General features: G+C 35.1%; 1 protein-coding gene across 1 annotated transcript in view; it reads right to left on the bottom strand.

Annotated features, from left to right (window-relative positions):
* The window catches only part of Vmat (Vesicular monoamine transporter), a 31,070-nt gene extending 16,389 nt beyond the window's left edge, over positions 1 to 14,681 (bottom strand). Inside the window, exon 1 of the mRNA XM_068769913.1 lies at positions 14,552 to 14,681. Within this exon, the coding sequence (XP_068626014.1) occupies positions 14,552 to 14,681 (130 nt within the window). The remainder of the gene's footprint in view (positions 1 to 14,551) is intronic.
* Positions 14,682 to 15,074: the final 393 nt, after the last annotated feature.

The raw sequence follows: 15,074 nt of genomic DNA, 5'->3' as shown, positions 1-15,074 counted from the left end.
AAAATAATTAACTTGTTCATCTCGCTGCTTTATAAAATTCCAACTTTAAAAGCTTCGATATTTTTCACTGCGGACTATAAATGTACTTTAAAAACAGTTTAAAACATTACGTCGGTGATATTAAAGACTAAAATGATTAAAACATGAAAATCTTTTTACATCATCTAAACATCGCTAGTAACCGTTATATAAAAGAGATTTTATTTTACGATTATCCTTATTGCAAAACCCGCATGTTTAACGAACTGTTATAGATAATTTTGCAAGACCGAACACTGTAGATATATAGCAATAACTGAAATTATAACATATTTTATAAATTTTCTTATTTTCAACATAAAAACGATCCTACTGTTTCACTACACAGGATTACCAGTAAATCGACGTGTTATTACAGACGTGATAAGTAATAAAGTAGACGAAATGCAATAAATTTATTCGTTCACATGTACAGCGAAAAGAACATTCTTTCTGCTATTGTATTAGTGCATATTATAAAAAACTTCGTAGTAACCATCACTACGTGTTCAAGACCACACTTTGTGGCGGTACACCTGTCAGTGTTTATTAAAACTTTTATGGCAAAGTTATTGCCGCATTATCTACCAATTAACTGTTTTTTTGTTTATTGTTATTATATCAGTCGTAAGACGTCCACAGCTGTATAAAGATCTACCAAAGATCATTTCAAATAGAAAAGGTGGGAAGCAACTTCCATTTTGTTAATTTTTATAACTGTTAAGTATTTGTTTTCTAGGATTTCCACTACTAGACATATAAATAACATAGTTCATATTAAGTAATTTTCGGTTTAGTTATCATAAAGGCATAGTTCATCAAACTTTCAGTGTAACGATTTGAAGGGATCGTAATTAAGAAAGCTAACTACTGGGGAAGAATCCAGCTAACCAGCTCTTAATAAGCATCTTTTACGTTTATATTACGCAAACTCAACCAAAAACGTTAGTCCCTCCCACATTGTCGAATAACCGTTATTAAATATTTATCTGCAGATAACGTTTTATCCCACAAGTGGGTTTATTTTGATATCGGATATGTTTTCCCCTCCCTAATTTAATATACGATACATAAGTACGTTTCTCTGCGTGCTTTGTATTCCGTTAGATTATGCAACTGTTTGACCAGAATATCATCAAAATGGCCTACTTCCTTCGACAAGCGGCAACTCTAACTAGATACGCTTGACGAGTAGAACAGGAGATATACGGAAAGTACGATGGCATGCACAAGGAGTTTCTTTCCGGACGCCGCATCAGCCTATCGCGTATTCCAGAAAGTTCAGCTGGTCTCGTCCAGATGTTCATAGGGCACGGGAGATTCCCTGAGTACCTTTATAGATCTAAGCTCAAGAAGTCCCTCGTGCATCTGTGAGCCGGAAAGATCAGATCGTGGTGCACCTTATCGCCGGCTGTCCTGTTTCTGGAAGGCTTCGCTCTGATTTAGAGTTAGAGATGAGAGTAAAAATATAAATAAATAACATCGCCTCCCTAATGTCTATATCCAACTGCGCCTATAGATCTTAGGTTTTTGCACGAGGGAGTACAGTATAAAATAAATTTAAACAAAACTCAAGCGTAGTACAGAGGTCTGATTAGAACCCAAGGCAATTTTATTAAGAAAAGTGGAAACATTATAAGAAAAAAAAAATAAAAAACGTGCTAGCTAAAAATGTAAAAATTAAAATTAAAAATTAACTAACTATAGATGTTAAAAAAATAAATAAAGACGATTCAAACTGACCTAAGAGCGTAAACGAAGAAAGAAAGGCGATGAAGGAATGATGATGTGTAAGCGATGGAAAGATAGATATTGTGAAGGATAAAGGAAATCTCGAAAGAATTGTTGTGAAGAATATAAATAATGTAATATATAGATAAAGAATGAGATATAAAAGGTTTAATTGAAAAAATCTATATACCGGAATATGAAACGCCCTTGTCCACATATGGCAGTAAGAACGAAATAAAAAAAAACTATACACGTTTAGACGTAGACACCTAGAACCTAAGGAGCTGAGAGAGATTCTCTACACTTATTGAAATGAAAGATTATTGAGTGGAATAAACGGAAGTACTGTTCCATACAGAAATTAAAACAATTGTACCTAGAAAAACAACCTTTTGACGTCAATCAAAACCATAAACGCCTCATGTTTGCATAAATCGTATTACCAATGTATGAAATAGAGTGCTTATCTTTGTTAGTATTTTTTTATTATTAAGACATTAATTCAATAAAGTGATCACTCTGAATTACAGTTTTGTTTAGTGTCTATTCGACTGCAAGAGACCAATAAATTTTGGCAGTATCATGTCCGTCAAGGTAGCTAATATACAGGATGATTGGTAATAATAATAAGTGCAGAAGCTTTAAATTAGTGAATATATGCATATGCTGTCAACGAACGGTACAACCTATCCAAATCTCAATGGTTTTAGGAATAATAAATAGCCTAATTTACAGAAAATAGAGAAAAAGCGTTTTTAAAATTCGAATTACTACATTTTTAAATTAGTTATTTTTTATTGTCTGTCTCTGTAGACTTTGTACTGCCAGATGTTATTGGCCTGTCGCATTCCAATATAAAAAATAAATTATTGTATCATAATTCTGCGTGGTCACTTTATTAAAAAAAATTGATTAAATTTTTTTTACACATTTTATGCATAACGGAGAACTTAATTCCGAAGGCTTTCTCTACTAGTTAACCGTTAGGCGGTGCGGAGATAAATTAATAAAGGTAGGTGAAACATAAGTAGTCGCTGGATGCAGAAAGCACAAGACTGGCCATTGGCTGAAAAGAAGAAGAATTAACACCTATAAAGGAGACTGTAGTACCAAAAAGGTCAAAGGGGAAAAGCTACAAATGTGATCGAAGCATGGAGTGGAGCAAGATTGCAAGGTGTTCAAAATTAAAAAAGTAGATAATATAAATATAAAAATAGGCCTTCACTATATATAATTTCAGCTTCTCACTGAATGTATGTATATACACCTATCCCCCGATTTACACGGTACTTGTTTTACACGTTTTAAAGTTTAGTTTAGTTAAAGTTAAGTTTTTTTTCGTTTTCATCGCACTCTAGTAAATGCTACTATGATTGAACACGTGTGCTGTGTACACATTTCACGGGGAATCCCGAGCATATGTGCTGACTTGCTGCACACGCACACTGTGTCTGTATTTCTTCGCATAAAGTTAATGTTTTATCTACGGAAAATTGTATTTGAGTGAAAGTTTCACAGTTTCAGAAAGATTTATTTATTTAATTTTTCATATTCGTAAATTACAAATGAGTGCATAATTTCTAAATTAAAAATAAAAAAACAGTGTATCCGTAATATATTAAATATTTTAACTTGTCAACGCATTTTGTTTTTATTTCTGTGTACAACTAAAAATATATTTATATAAAATCATAGCAAAACTATGCATTTTCTGCAAGCTTTTCGATTTACACGTTTTTCTCAGGAATATATATACCGTATAAATCGGGGGATAGGTGTATTTTATTTTAGCAGTGTAGAGCAAGTGTTTTTAAGACTTATTTGTTATAAGTATTTGGTAATATATATAATCAGAAATATATACGAATTCCCATTCCTAGCACATCCTATCGCTTGATATCGCTCGTTCTTTTTTCATTATTAATCATCTAATGGTTGTCTGAAAGAAAGCCGTTTGCGATACCCTTTGTACAATTTTTTTGGTGTGTTTTATATGATTTCTTTATTTGTCCTGTAAATGTATAATACGAGAATAAATAAAAAGAAGAGAAAGTAATGTCATTATATATGCTTAACTATAAATATAACGCATAATGTTTTAGGTTCCACGATGGCTCTTTGTATGAATGTTCCATATCGATCTAAAGGTCGTCTGTACGAAACCACTACTAGCGATAAGACCGCCCTTTGTGCTACATTAATCAATGATCTATTAATATTACACGCGTTGTACAACCCTGAATAAAAACATTTGTGACAACCCTGTAAGAATATTCTTACAGGGTTGTCACAAATGTTTCGACGCTATTCAAAACCACACCTCTTCCGTTTTTCTAATGAACAATAATAATGAAAAAAAGTATTGCTATTAGCTTCAAATGTCTTTTAGTAGTTGTATGTTAACTAGACAACAGCAATCGATCAAGTCATGGTTTTCTCTCTCGGGAACCCTTGCACTAGGTCATTCCATGGAGCGCTGGTCTAAGTGACCTAAGACCTCATCGTTTCAGCTCATAGACACCCACTACTAGGCGAAGGTCTCTCCTCAGGACGTCTATGAGTGGATATATTATAGTTCTCACACATGGCAGGCGGGATTTTTTCTATATTTTTGCCCCCGTTATTGTTGTTTTCACGTTCCCTTATCATTTTTTATGACGGGAACTTTGATTTCAATTAGTTTTTAAACGTAGTTTTATTTATTTATCTTCTTTCGTCCGTCACAAATCTGGAATTTTATCTTATATATATCTATGTTCCTTTACATTTTCTTTCATACTTATTTCTTTCATTTATATACCTTCTAAGCACCGCCTTCTATCTTTCGCTGCATTTCTTACAATATTACTTTTTTATAGATTTTATTTTAAATTTTTCTTTATATTTTCTTTTACAGTAATCAAGATATTTTTCTTAAAAAGCATTTACTTATAACACTATTTTTAATATGTTTTATTTCTATACTACGGTTATTTGGACATACCTGTTTATTTCTTTGCCCAACCTTAATTTTTATAACATACTTTTATTATACTTATTCTTATATCGACAAAAATGTTGGTTTCTGTGGTTCTTATTAGAGAGGCGATGCTGTCTATTTTACCTCCCAATTCTATTTTCAGATATGTTTTCATGCCACAAAATACGAGGTAGTAAGCGATAGCATGCACCACGGTCAGTTTGACCGCAGAGTCACGGGGGATTTTCTTTGAGTTTAAACTTATGCAGGTACTCAGAGAAACCCCCGTGCCCCTTGACCATCTGGACCACACACGATATTATGTGGTTACGGTCCTTTCAAATTAAAGAATTTTTGTAGACCGTCCAGCTCTTGGTTGACCGCAGGGTCACGAGGGACTCTCTTTGAGTTTAAACTTATGCAGGTACTCAGAGAATCCCCACACACGATATTATGTGGTTACGGTCCATTCAAATTAAAGAATCTTCGTAGACCATCCAGCTCTTGGTTGACCGCAGGGTCACGAGGGACTCTCTTTGAGTTTAAACTTATGCAGGTACAATGTAAATAGCATAGTCAGAAATACATTTTGTATACCTAAAATTAGAGTTAGTAAATCTTTCTTTATGTAATGTATACGTTTTTACAATAGGATCCCTGAAAATGTTCAGAAAGCATCTTTGCAAATGTCATATAATGTTACACACACCTAAGGAATGGTGTGTTCTCCAAGCTGTTTCAATGATATTTTAATATTTAATATTCTTAAAAAGCATATAGTTCCTCTGAGTTTCGTCTATTCTTCTATTGTCTATTGTCTCATGTGAAGTTTTTGCTGTTAACCTTGCGGCTTTAACAACTTCATCGGAAACGTGTTCACGGAACGGAGGGGTCCGTGAACTACATAAAATTACAGGATTCAATTTCCGAACCCGTATCAGTACGCGGCGGGGAGAAGGAAGTCACAAAGGTAGTGGCCGCGAGATAGAAGCAGCGGGGCTCACCCAGCCAGCCCTCGAGGACACAAACCCAGCACGACCCATTCATAACTGAGCCATTTATTATCTGGGCAACGTTAGACTGAACTTGACTTAAATTTGAAATTCATTCATTCTATGTTGAATAGCGAACTTTGAGTTTGAATTTTCCATCAAGTGTATGCTCGTCTCGTCTTTCGTTTCATAAAAGAGTTTGTTAATTATCTCAGTAGAAAAAGGAAAAATTCCCGCCAACGGATGGCTCTTCGATCGCGAGCGGATTGGAGTGCGGGCGTTCGTGTCGAGTGCCCGTGCGGTTGACAGCTCATTTCCCACTAGTGTTGTCGATAACGACTCCTCTGTTATCACAATTGTCGTTAAAAACCGACTTTTTTTGCCTTCGAGTTGATTTAATTTCGCAAAGAGTTGTACTCTGGTTAAGACATCGTTTTTATAATTTTATTTACGAGTTTGATTTTTCTCGATATATCTCTTTGATGAATATTGTCATTTCTTTTGTAAAAAATTGTTATTTAACTAATTTTTTTGTTTTCACAATATTTATAACAAAGATCGAATTCTATGCCTTACAGTGAAGATATAGGCTTATTCCAACGATATCAGTAGTGAGATATATCATAATAGCCACGCTTAAAAGGTGGGTTGGCAATTGCTGTGAACTATTATGTAGATGCCCATCGCCTTGAAAGTTGTTTGTGAGTAGTGGCGATCTTATATAATTAATGCACAAAATGTGAGTTATAAAGAGTGTGTATTCCAAAAATCGACCCGCGATCTACGATGTAAGTCTCAATCCGCTGAAACTGCTCGACTACATACCTATACATGCCGACAAGAATGATATTATTCTAAATTATTTTAAATATTCAAACTTGGAAATTTTTTTTCTTTTATACCGTTGCACTCTACATATCTACAGAAAATAAAAGATCCAAGAAAAAAGTACTCTTGATGAAAATAACACGATTTATCCTTTACAATGCAACTAGCTAAGATTTTGAATTTCAGTAATATGTCGTCTTAAGTCTTGAGGTAGATAATTCCAGCCAAGCTGATTTAACTAGGCTGCCGGTGGCAATGACTGAATATAATTATAATATATAAAATCATTAGCTCAATTCTATAAAAGCGTCATTAAATTAATATAATAATAATGAGTCCATAGACTATTATTTAAAGTTTAATTAATTAAGTTATGATAAAATTTGCCCATAATATGTAGAACTATAAATTATACCGAAACCTGTGGCAGTTGAGATGTTCACTTACAATACGTTGGTATCATTAAAGTTAGAAAAGATGTTGTAATGTTACCGTATGCTGCAAAAATAAGTCGCGTTGTTATTAAAGATAAAATCCTTATCTAAATCCATCGTTTTCCAAAAAAAAACTCAAGTTACAGTTTAACTAGTAATCAATACAACTTGCTAAACTCCAGGTTACAAAGAAAACAGTGTACAACATAGTAATTCGTAGAATAAGCAGGAACGTTCGTAGAATAAAGGTTCGTAGAACGTTCGTAGAGCTTTCGTAGAAAGTTCGTAGGATTAGATAAAGAGAACGTATTTGTTTAATAAAATCAGGCGTTACCTCGCGGAAGTCCATCCTAAGTAAGAAAAGGACCAATATTTAGCCACTTATGCACATGCAGTAGTAGTCGTGCAATAAAGTGCACCGCCCGCCAGCCCGCTGATAAATGCGTATGCGGCAAACAATGCGAATCACACTACCGCCACCGCCAAATTACTCAACACGTGTTTCACCCCTCCATGGGGCATCTTCAGGAGTTATGTTACACCGATTAGTGCCACAGAGTCTCTGACTCTGACTCTGAGTCTGTCTGATTGACGGAAGTGGCTAAGTATTAGTCCTTTTCTTACTTAGAACGTATTTGAACAATTCAAACTAATACGTGTAAACACATCCTTAACGATCATTAAGTTGGCTTATAGATGCCCATTGTAAGGTATAGGCCTCCACTAAAGATCGTCACGATAAACGGTGTTGCTGCCCGTATCCGGCGACTATTTACAACCATGGATGCGTCGTCTATCTGCCCAGATGGGGGTCTACACGTAACGTCTGTCGCCTCGTGGTGGATCTTCGAGACTCTTTCGGCCTCAACGTCGTCGGTTTCATAAGCGACTTGGCTGCATAACTAATACGGTAAGTTGAGAATTTCATAAAAACAAATTTTAAAGGGTTTTCAACCATTAGCCACCTAATTTTGTAAGTAAAATGAAGATATCACTTCAATTTACTCACCAAATTTATATAAGCAAAGTAAATGGGGAGCAAATTGACTCCAGCAACAAGTTAGGGCTCCGTAAATCTGATTTGCGGAGTCGCGCCGTATCAAAACGTTCGCTAATAGACGCCGGGCCGGGCGCAATGCGATTTGCGACGCTGCACCAACTGCGACACCGCACCATTTCGTGATGTACTTAACACGTAATATTCTTATCGATATCAATAATAAATACATTTAAAAAACTTTTCAGTTAAAAGTTTTTTGATACCCATATTGTGGTGGCTGTGGAAAAACATGTACCTAGTCCGCCATATTGGAACGGCGTCCATCTTGAATTTTAAATTTTGACATAATCATCGTGTTTTACTAGTGTAGCCCTTTCATTCGATACCCATATTGAGGGGGGTTAAGGAAAAATATGTAATCCGCCATTTTGTATCGGCGGCCATCTTATATTTATAATGTTATTGATTTTATTATATTGTATTGTCATCTAAATTAAATGTGTGTACCAAATTTCAGATCAATCTGACAACGGGAAGGTGTTTAAATTTCAATTTCTAGTTTTGGCCCAACTAAATAAACAAATAAATTCCGTACGGGTCGAACTAAATAAAACCGTTTAAAAATAAAACACGTAAGTCATCACAAAATATGCCAATTCGTGAACAGAAAACTGGCTGTGTTTGCCAGTAATTTTTACTACAATAATATCTCCGGTCTAATATAAAAATATATAAAATGAATCATTATTTTTTTCTTTAATAATGGCCACATGGTGCTCAAACAGATGGCTGCTGGAATTATAAGTTTCTGGAGTTTTGAAACGTTTTGATACTCTGTGAAAACCCGGCCAAAAACTAAACGGATGCTCTTCATAAATTAAATTTAACATTTTTTTATGCATACATTATAATATCAATCATGTATGAAGTATAAATGTGTCAACATTATGATCAACAACTCTTGAACTATATAATAAGATTTTATTAATAATATACTTTCAATTTCAGTTTTATAGCTAAGAAAAGAAAGCTCTAAGATGTCTTGGGAAACTTAGTAACATATGCAACTTAGGTTTCACGATATTAATGGTATTTAGTGTTATACATATATGAGTCAAATTCAAGCTCCGACCACAAGGTGTTACTACCCCGTAATGAGGAAGGAACAACCAACACATAAAAATTGGTTATAGAATAATTTTGAAAATGTTGGAAGATGATATTTTCTTTTTCATAGCATTGATCGTAAACGCCTTCAAATGTACATATAGATACCTAGAGGTTTTAATTGAACTTTAATTTAATAAATAATTGATGCAGTTTGGAATTCATGTTATGATTACACATTTTATATATATATATATATATATATATATATATATATAGGCTTAAGTTAGCAAATTTTTGGAGCTTGCTGTATTTTTTAATTTTACATATTTTATACATTCATTTTTGTATTTTATATATTAATTGTATAACCCTTAATAAAATGGCCTGGACTAAAGATTATTATAATTACATCAAATAATATTACGTTACAAAAATAAAACTTAAATGGTAGTTTTATCGATAAATCACAAGCCCATCTCTACAGCGGACGGCTCCTTTGATGAGGCAGCTAAGTGAGTTTAACTTTGATCTCACCGAAGGGGAAATTGTCCCTGTTCCGGTCCGACTTCAAATAGGAGAGGTGTTAAATAGACGCTTTGCGACGACTTGGCTTCACAAGATAAATTTTCTGGCACAAAATTGAACTATATATATAATAATCATATAAATATGAATAGATTTAAATAAATGTTTAAATAGCAAAACTATGGAGAATTCATTAAAAAAAAGATTATTTAAATATACACAAAGAGATAAACAAAGCTTATTACTAAATTATTTTAGTAACTGTACAGTATGTTTGGTAAGAGGTATAAAAGGTTTAAAGGGGTGAATGTATAGCTAATTTGCTGTCAATTAATCTACGGTACAGCCTATCCAAAAATAAAAGGTTTCAAAAATAAAATAATAAGAAAAAGCGTTTTCGAAATAAGAATGATGCTTTCACCAAATAAAGCAAAGAATTTAGTGATCTGCTAATCCGATAAAATAAAAATGTGTAACTAGTAACAAACATTATTTCGGTAGAGCTTATGTCTATACGCTTTCAACGCCGACTACTTGGAAACCAATGCAATTGTCACCTCACAATCAATGATTGTCTATCCTATAGAGAGTCATATAGTAACCGTCTTCGCCTACTTTTCAGCCGATAATTGCCGTTAACTATATTGTCAGTCCTCAGAGTGAAGGCCTGCCCATATACAGCTATACAGCTACCTTACAAGTTGGACTTCAAACACAATATAAACCGCAAATATTTCACCATAGCAGTTAGGGTCGACTAAGCGCGTCAGGAATGTTCACGGTGTAAGCTGTGCTTTTATATTAAACCCTTTTTAATTTGTATACTTGAAAATTGTTAGGCTTTTTTTTTTTTGTTAAAGCTGTGATTCGCATTGGAAGCAACGAATAGTTTTTACTTAGTCGATCGTTCGCATGCGAGTAATGTTCACTATAAATTAATACGAGGCACAAGATTGTCAGATACATCCAAAAATAGGTTGTATTCTTTCCAGTTATTATTTTTAACACATTTTTATTTGATAAAAAAATAAATACATAAAACATCACCAACCTCTACACTGCTTGTTATTGCAAAATAGGCGCTTTTATTACAAGCAAGATATATTTACATGTTACACTAGCATGCAGTTACATTATAAATAAAGTAGCTGATCCTGCAAACGTTGTTTTGCAAAAAAAATATTTTCAATTTTCAATTTAAAAATAAGGGTTGATCGTAGAGGGGTGAAAATTTAGGGTTGTATGATTTTTGTATGTTGTATCATAAAAAAATAAAAACTAAAAATTTCCTCAAAAAAATAAAAAAAATTTTTTAAGGGTGAACAACCCTTATCACTTAGGGGTATGAAAAATAGATAGTAGCCGATTCTCAGACCTACTAAATACGCATATAAAATTTGGTAAAAATCTGTCAAGCTGTTTCAGAGGAGTTCAAGTTCGAACACCGTGACACGAGAATTTTATATATTAGATGTTTTATTTTGACCAGTACTTCGTACCAAGTGTCTTTTAAGTTTCTTTTTCACAACGCAAAGGTGATAAAACACATTTCGTAAGAAAACTATTTTGTTAAATTTTGTTTGATCAAATATTTTTGGGTTCTATCATAATAATTTCTTACGGATAGTGTCATATACTTATTTGACCTGTCTTGTTAGATATTTATATCTAATGGTTCCGTTGAATTTGTTTGTACAATATTGTTGAAAAGGCTTGTTATATTCTACTCTAGCTTTCACTAGATGTATTTTACATCTAATCTATTTTTATTGGTAATATATAGGCTAAACATTTTTGACATTCAAGGCATTGATAAAACGTGCATTTATATATTTTACTGGCATTACTGGCGGGTATGGAAATTTGATTTTATCTAGAAAAGCCTGGCAAGAAACTTTGCATACTACAGTTTGACAGGATGGGACCATGTCAGCCGATAGACCTCTCCTGCAAGGCATAAACCTACAGATTGCTACAATGACATTAAAAATAAAATTTAAAAATTTCCTACAGTGCTGATTTGCCAATCATGAAAAAATCAAAGTAAAAATATATAAAGAAAAAATGAGGGTAAAAAATTGTAATTTAGACTTAAAAAGAGTATTTAATTTGTCTTATAAATTTGTCAGTCTTATCACATAGTTTTAAAATTAGCGCCTGAAATTTATGAAATATTTTTTTTTGTTATCTAATTTTTAAATGAGAAACAGTAGAATCAAACAAGTTTGAGTTGAATTCGCGTGAAAGCTCGTTAAATAGTCTGCACGCTCTTATAAAAAAAACTATTTCGCAGTTATGTAGTGTAGTTATAGTGTATCTTCTAAACTATCTCGTCTTACTTCAAACTCTCTCGTACTTCAAACTTCGTCTACAGTTAGAATGACACGCTTGAAGAGATTCATTATAACTTTTTCTAGGCGTGTCTAAATTAAATAAAAATAAATAAAACATTAGATATATAATATAAATCTAATATTTTATTATATATACGATATATTGTACCCAACGAAAATAATTCCGACGTGCCATATCAAATGCCAAGTGAGTAGTATTAGCCCAGCAAAAGAGACGATTCAGATTTGCGATCGTGCACCGAAGGTTCGATTCCCGGGATACAATTTTATGTCGTTCATACTGTACATTAATAATTTAGGAAGACACCCACTGGAAGGCATAGATGTCCCCAAAGATATCCCTAGTGGAATATACTATAGTCGCCATTATACACACCTTTCGGGGATCGCAGTGAGGTTTAAAGTACGCAGTGGACGCAGCTGCTCACCCTTTAGAAACTTATTTGTGAGCCGTGGAAATCCCGTATAATTAACGTACAAAATGTTAATTAGATAAGATTGTATCCCGGGAGCCGAAACCCACGACTACGATCGTAAGTCACATTCCTCTAACGCTGGGCTACCACTGCTCTTTTTCGCCGCCTGACCAACCTCCTCAGCTCTCGCGGAGTAAGTTTCGAAGCCTACTTCAAAACCTTTTCTCCCCCCTCCGCCCCCAGCCACTTCAGCTTGGGCGAATCCACTCTTTCCGAGAGACAAGCCCGCCAACCTCCTTACTGTCCCCTCGGTGGCTCACGAGCAATCGAAACCCACTAAACCCCAAATCGAGTCCCCTTCGCCTGCCTAGGAACTTAAAGCCCTCGCGCTATACCTCGACAATGTAGACCTCGACGAGGTCTGCATTCTCGCCGCAAAACTCCGCAAAGGCTCCGGTCCCTCGGAGCGCTTTCTCTGTATTGCGGAGCAGTCGGCCCTTCTTGCCGCCCTTAAAGCAGAATTTAAACAAAATCCGCTCCCCCGTCTCAACGTCAGGATACACGCCTCACATTGAACCCCGGCGGTCTTGATGCACACGTCACGCACTACTCACTTACACATGACACGGCGGCCGCGTCCGCCTAACCCGCGTTCAAGCGAAGGCGGTCCGGAGAGGCCCGTGTCTCTCCAGACAGCTGAGTAGTCCTCGCTTCGTGCTACATTCACTACATTCCACCCACTACACTATACACCTACACGGGTACAGTTCTCCGCGTGTGGACGTCTTCGTCTTAACTGAGGTACGATGCCCAGCGAAAAATTTTCAGTCCGTGGACCTCTGTTTCCACGGGCTCAATTTCGATAAATATAGCATGCATAACTTCTAGTACATGAAATAGCAAATTAAACTGCTCTTCTACATTATAAGCAAATTTTAATTTTGAAGTTTTTCATTAAAAATAATCTTTTATTGACGTTGAAGTTTTATAACCTGTGGAAAGAGCAAAATGCGCGCCATTTTTCTCTGACAATGTTCGCGTTTCCCCGTCGATCGGTCAAGATGGCCGCGCAATCAGCTGAGTGGCTCATCTCTAATTCATAAGAGTCGGTGAGCTTACGATCTCGCACGAACGAATTCGAATATAATGAATATATTAATACAGATTTATAACCTCGCGAAAAATATTACCAGAGTTTTTCTATTTTTGTTATCTACCTGAATTGTCTTGTGAAATATTGTGAATGGTATTGCAGTATCTGTGCGAGAACGCGTTCGCTTGTCGCTTTATTATGAGATTATTCGATTTTTAAAATTGCTATGTCAAATTTTATGCGTAACTAAATGTTTATTTTTATACCGACAGTTTCCTTAGCATATTATTAATATTAATATGACTTAGTAATAGAGACACCGGTAATAGGTATTTATATATAAGGTTTAAAATAATGAATGTATAGCTCATTTACAGTCAATTAATATATGTGCACCCTATACAAAATCTTATTATTTCAGAAAAAATAATGTTCAAATGCGATTTCAAAATTAGGATTATTATACTTTATAATTAATTATTATTTTCTATTCGTGTCTACTGATTTTATGTTGTCAAAAGTTATTGGCCGCTCGTATCTCCGATGTGGAAAAATAAATTAATGTTACATATATCAGAGGTAATCACTTTATAACAGGGTGCGAAAGCTTAAAAGCTTTTTGGTGACAAATGAGCTATATATTCACACCTTGATAGCTTTTACAACTACAAACCATCAACCGTTATATACCGGATATGTCAATTATTGTATTATTTTACTGAAAGTAAGAAACCAAGTTAAACTTTACTAAGCGAACCGGGTGAGGAATGCACCGCCATTGTATCTCCCTTCGCAGTGCACATTCACCAGCGCCCCAGTGCGGTTATACATTAATTATTGTTTACAATGTAAGTGAATGTCAGCACCAACATTAGTTTTTATGGGGGAATACCTTAAAATAATTAATTTTTCGTGTTAATAAAATTTGAAAAAAATATTACTGTTTTTTTTACTTACACTGCTGCTCAAGTGGTATTTGCAGATTCCGCGGGATTATAAGGGATTATAAGGGTGATGCGATTATAAGGGTTGTTAAGATTGGCACAGCAAATAGCACGGCTGCGCCACCTGATTATATTTAAAGAACTCACCGACGGTGGTCAGCAGCATATTGTCTAGTAGCAGAGCTATAGCCACGATGACCAGCACCAGCTTTCTGGACTCCCTGCAGGCGGCCACACGCGCGCGCCATCCCCCGAAGCCATCCGACGCCGCACCCATCTTCGCGCGTTGAATATACTCCTATGGAAATTGATTTGTTTTATTCATCACCTTAAGATTAGTCTATAAGCAAGAGCTGGATTTAATGACATAATACATGTTTCAACAGGATATTTTAAAATTACTTGGAATAACGTTATGATCATCATGCCGATAAAAGCCCACTGCAAGGCTTAGGCCTCCGGTAAAGATCGTCACAAAGACCGATGTTTCGCTTCCCGCACCCACCGACTTCCCGCGATCTTGACTGTCACGTCAATCTACCTTGGGGAGGCCTACTCACGCCGCGTCTACCGGCTAATGGTCATCACTCTAAAATGTTTTCGGCCTCCTGGGCCTTCGCTTGCACCAGCGACCCACCTAACAACTGCCACGTCAGATGAGCTTTCTTCT

The sequence above is a fragment of the Battus philenor genome, unplaced genomic scaffold, assembly GCF_028537555.1.
Source record: "Battus philenor isolate CCGP_79_NKW_IND1 unplaced genomic scaffold, ilBatPhil1.0.hap1 SCAF_29, whole genome shotgun sequence".
NCBI lineage: Eukaryota > Metazoa > Arthropoda > Insecta > Lepidoptera > Papilionidae > Battus > Battus philenor.
Note: the sequence above shows the minus strand (reverse complement) of the source record. Positions and strands in the feature narration are given on the sequence as shown.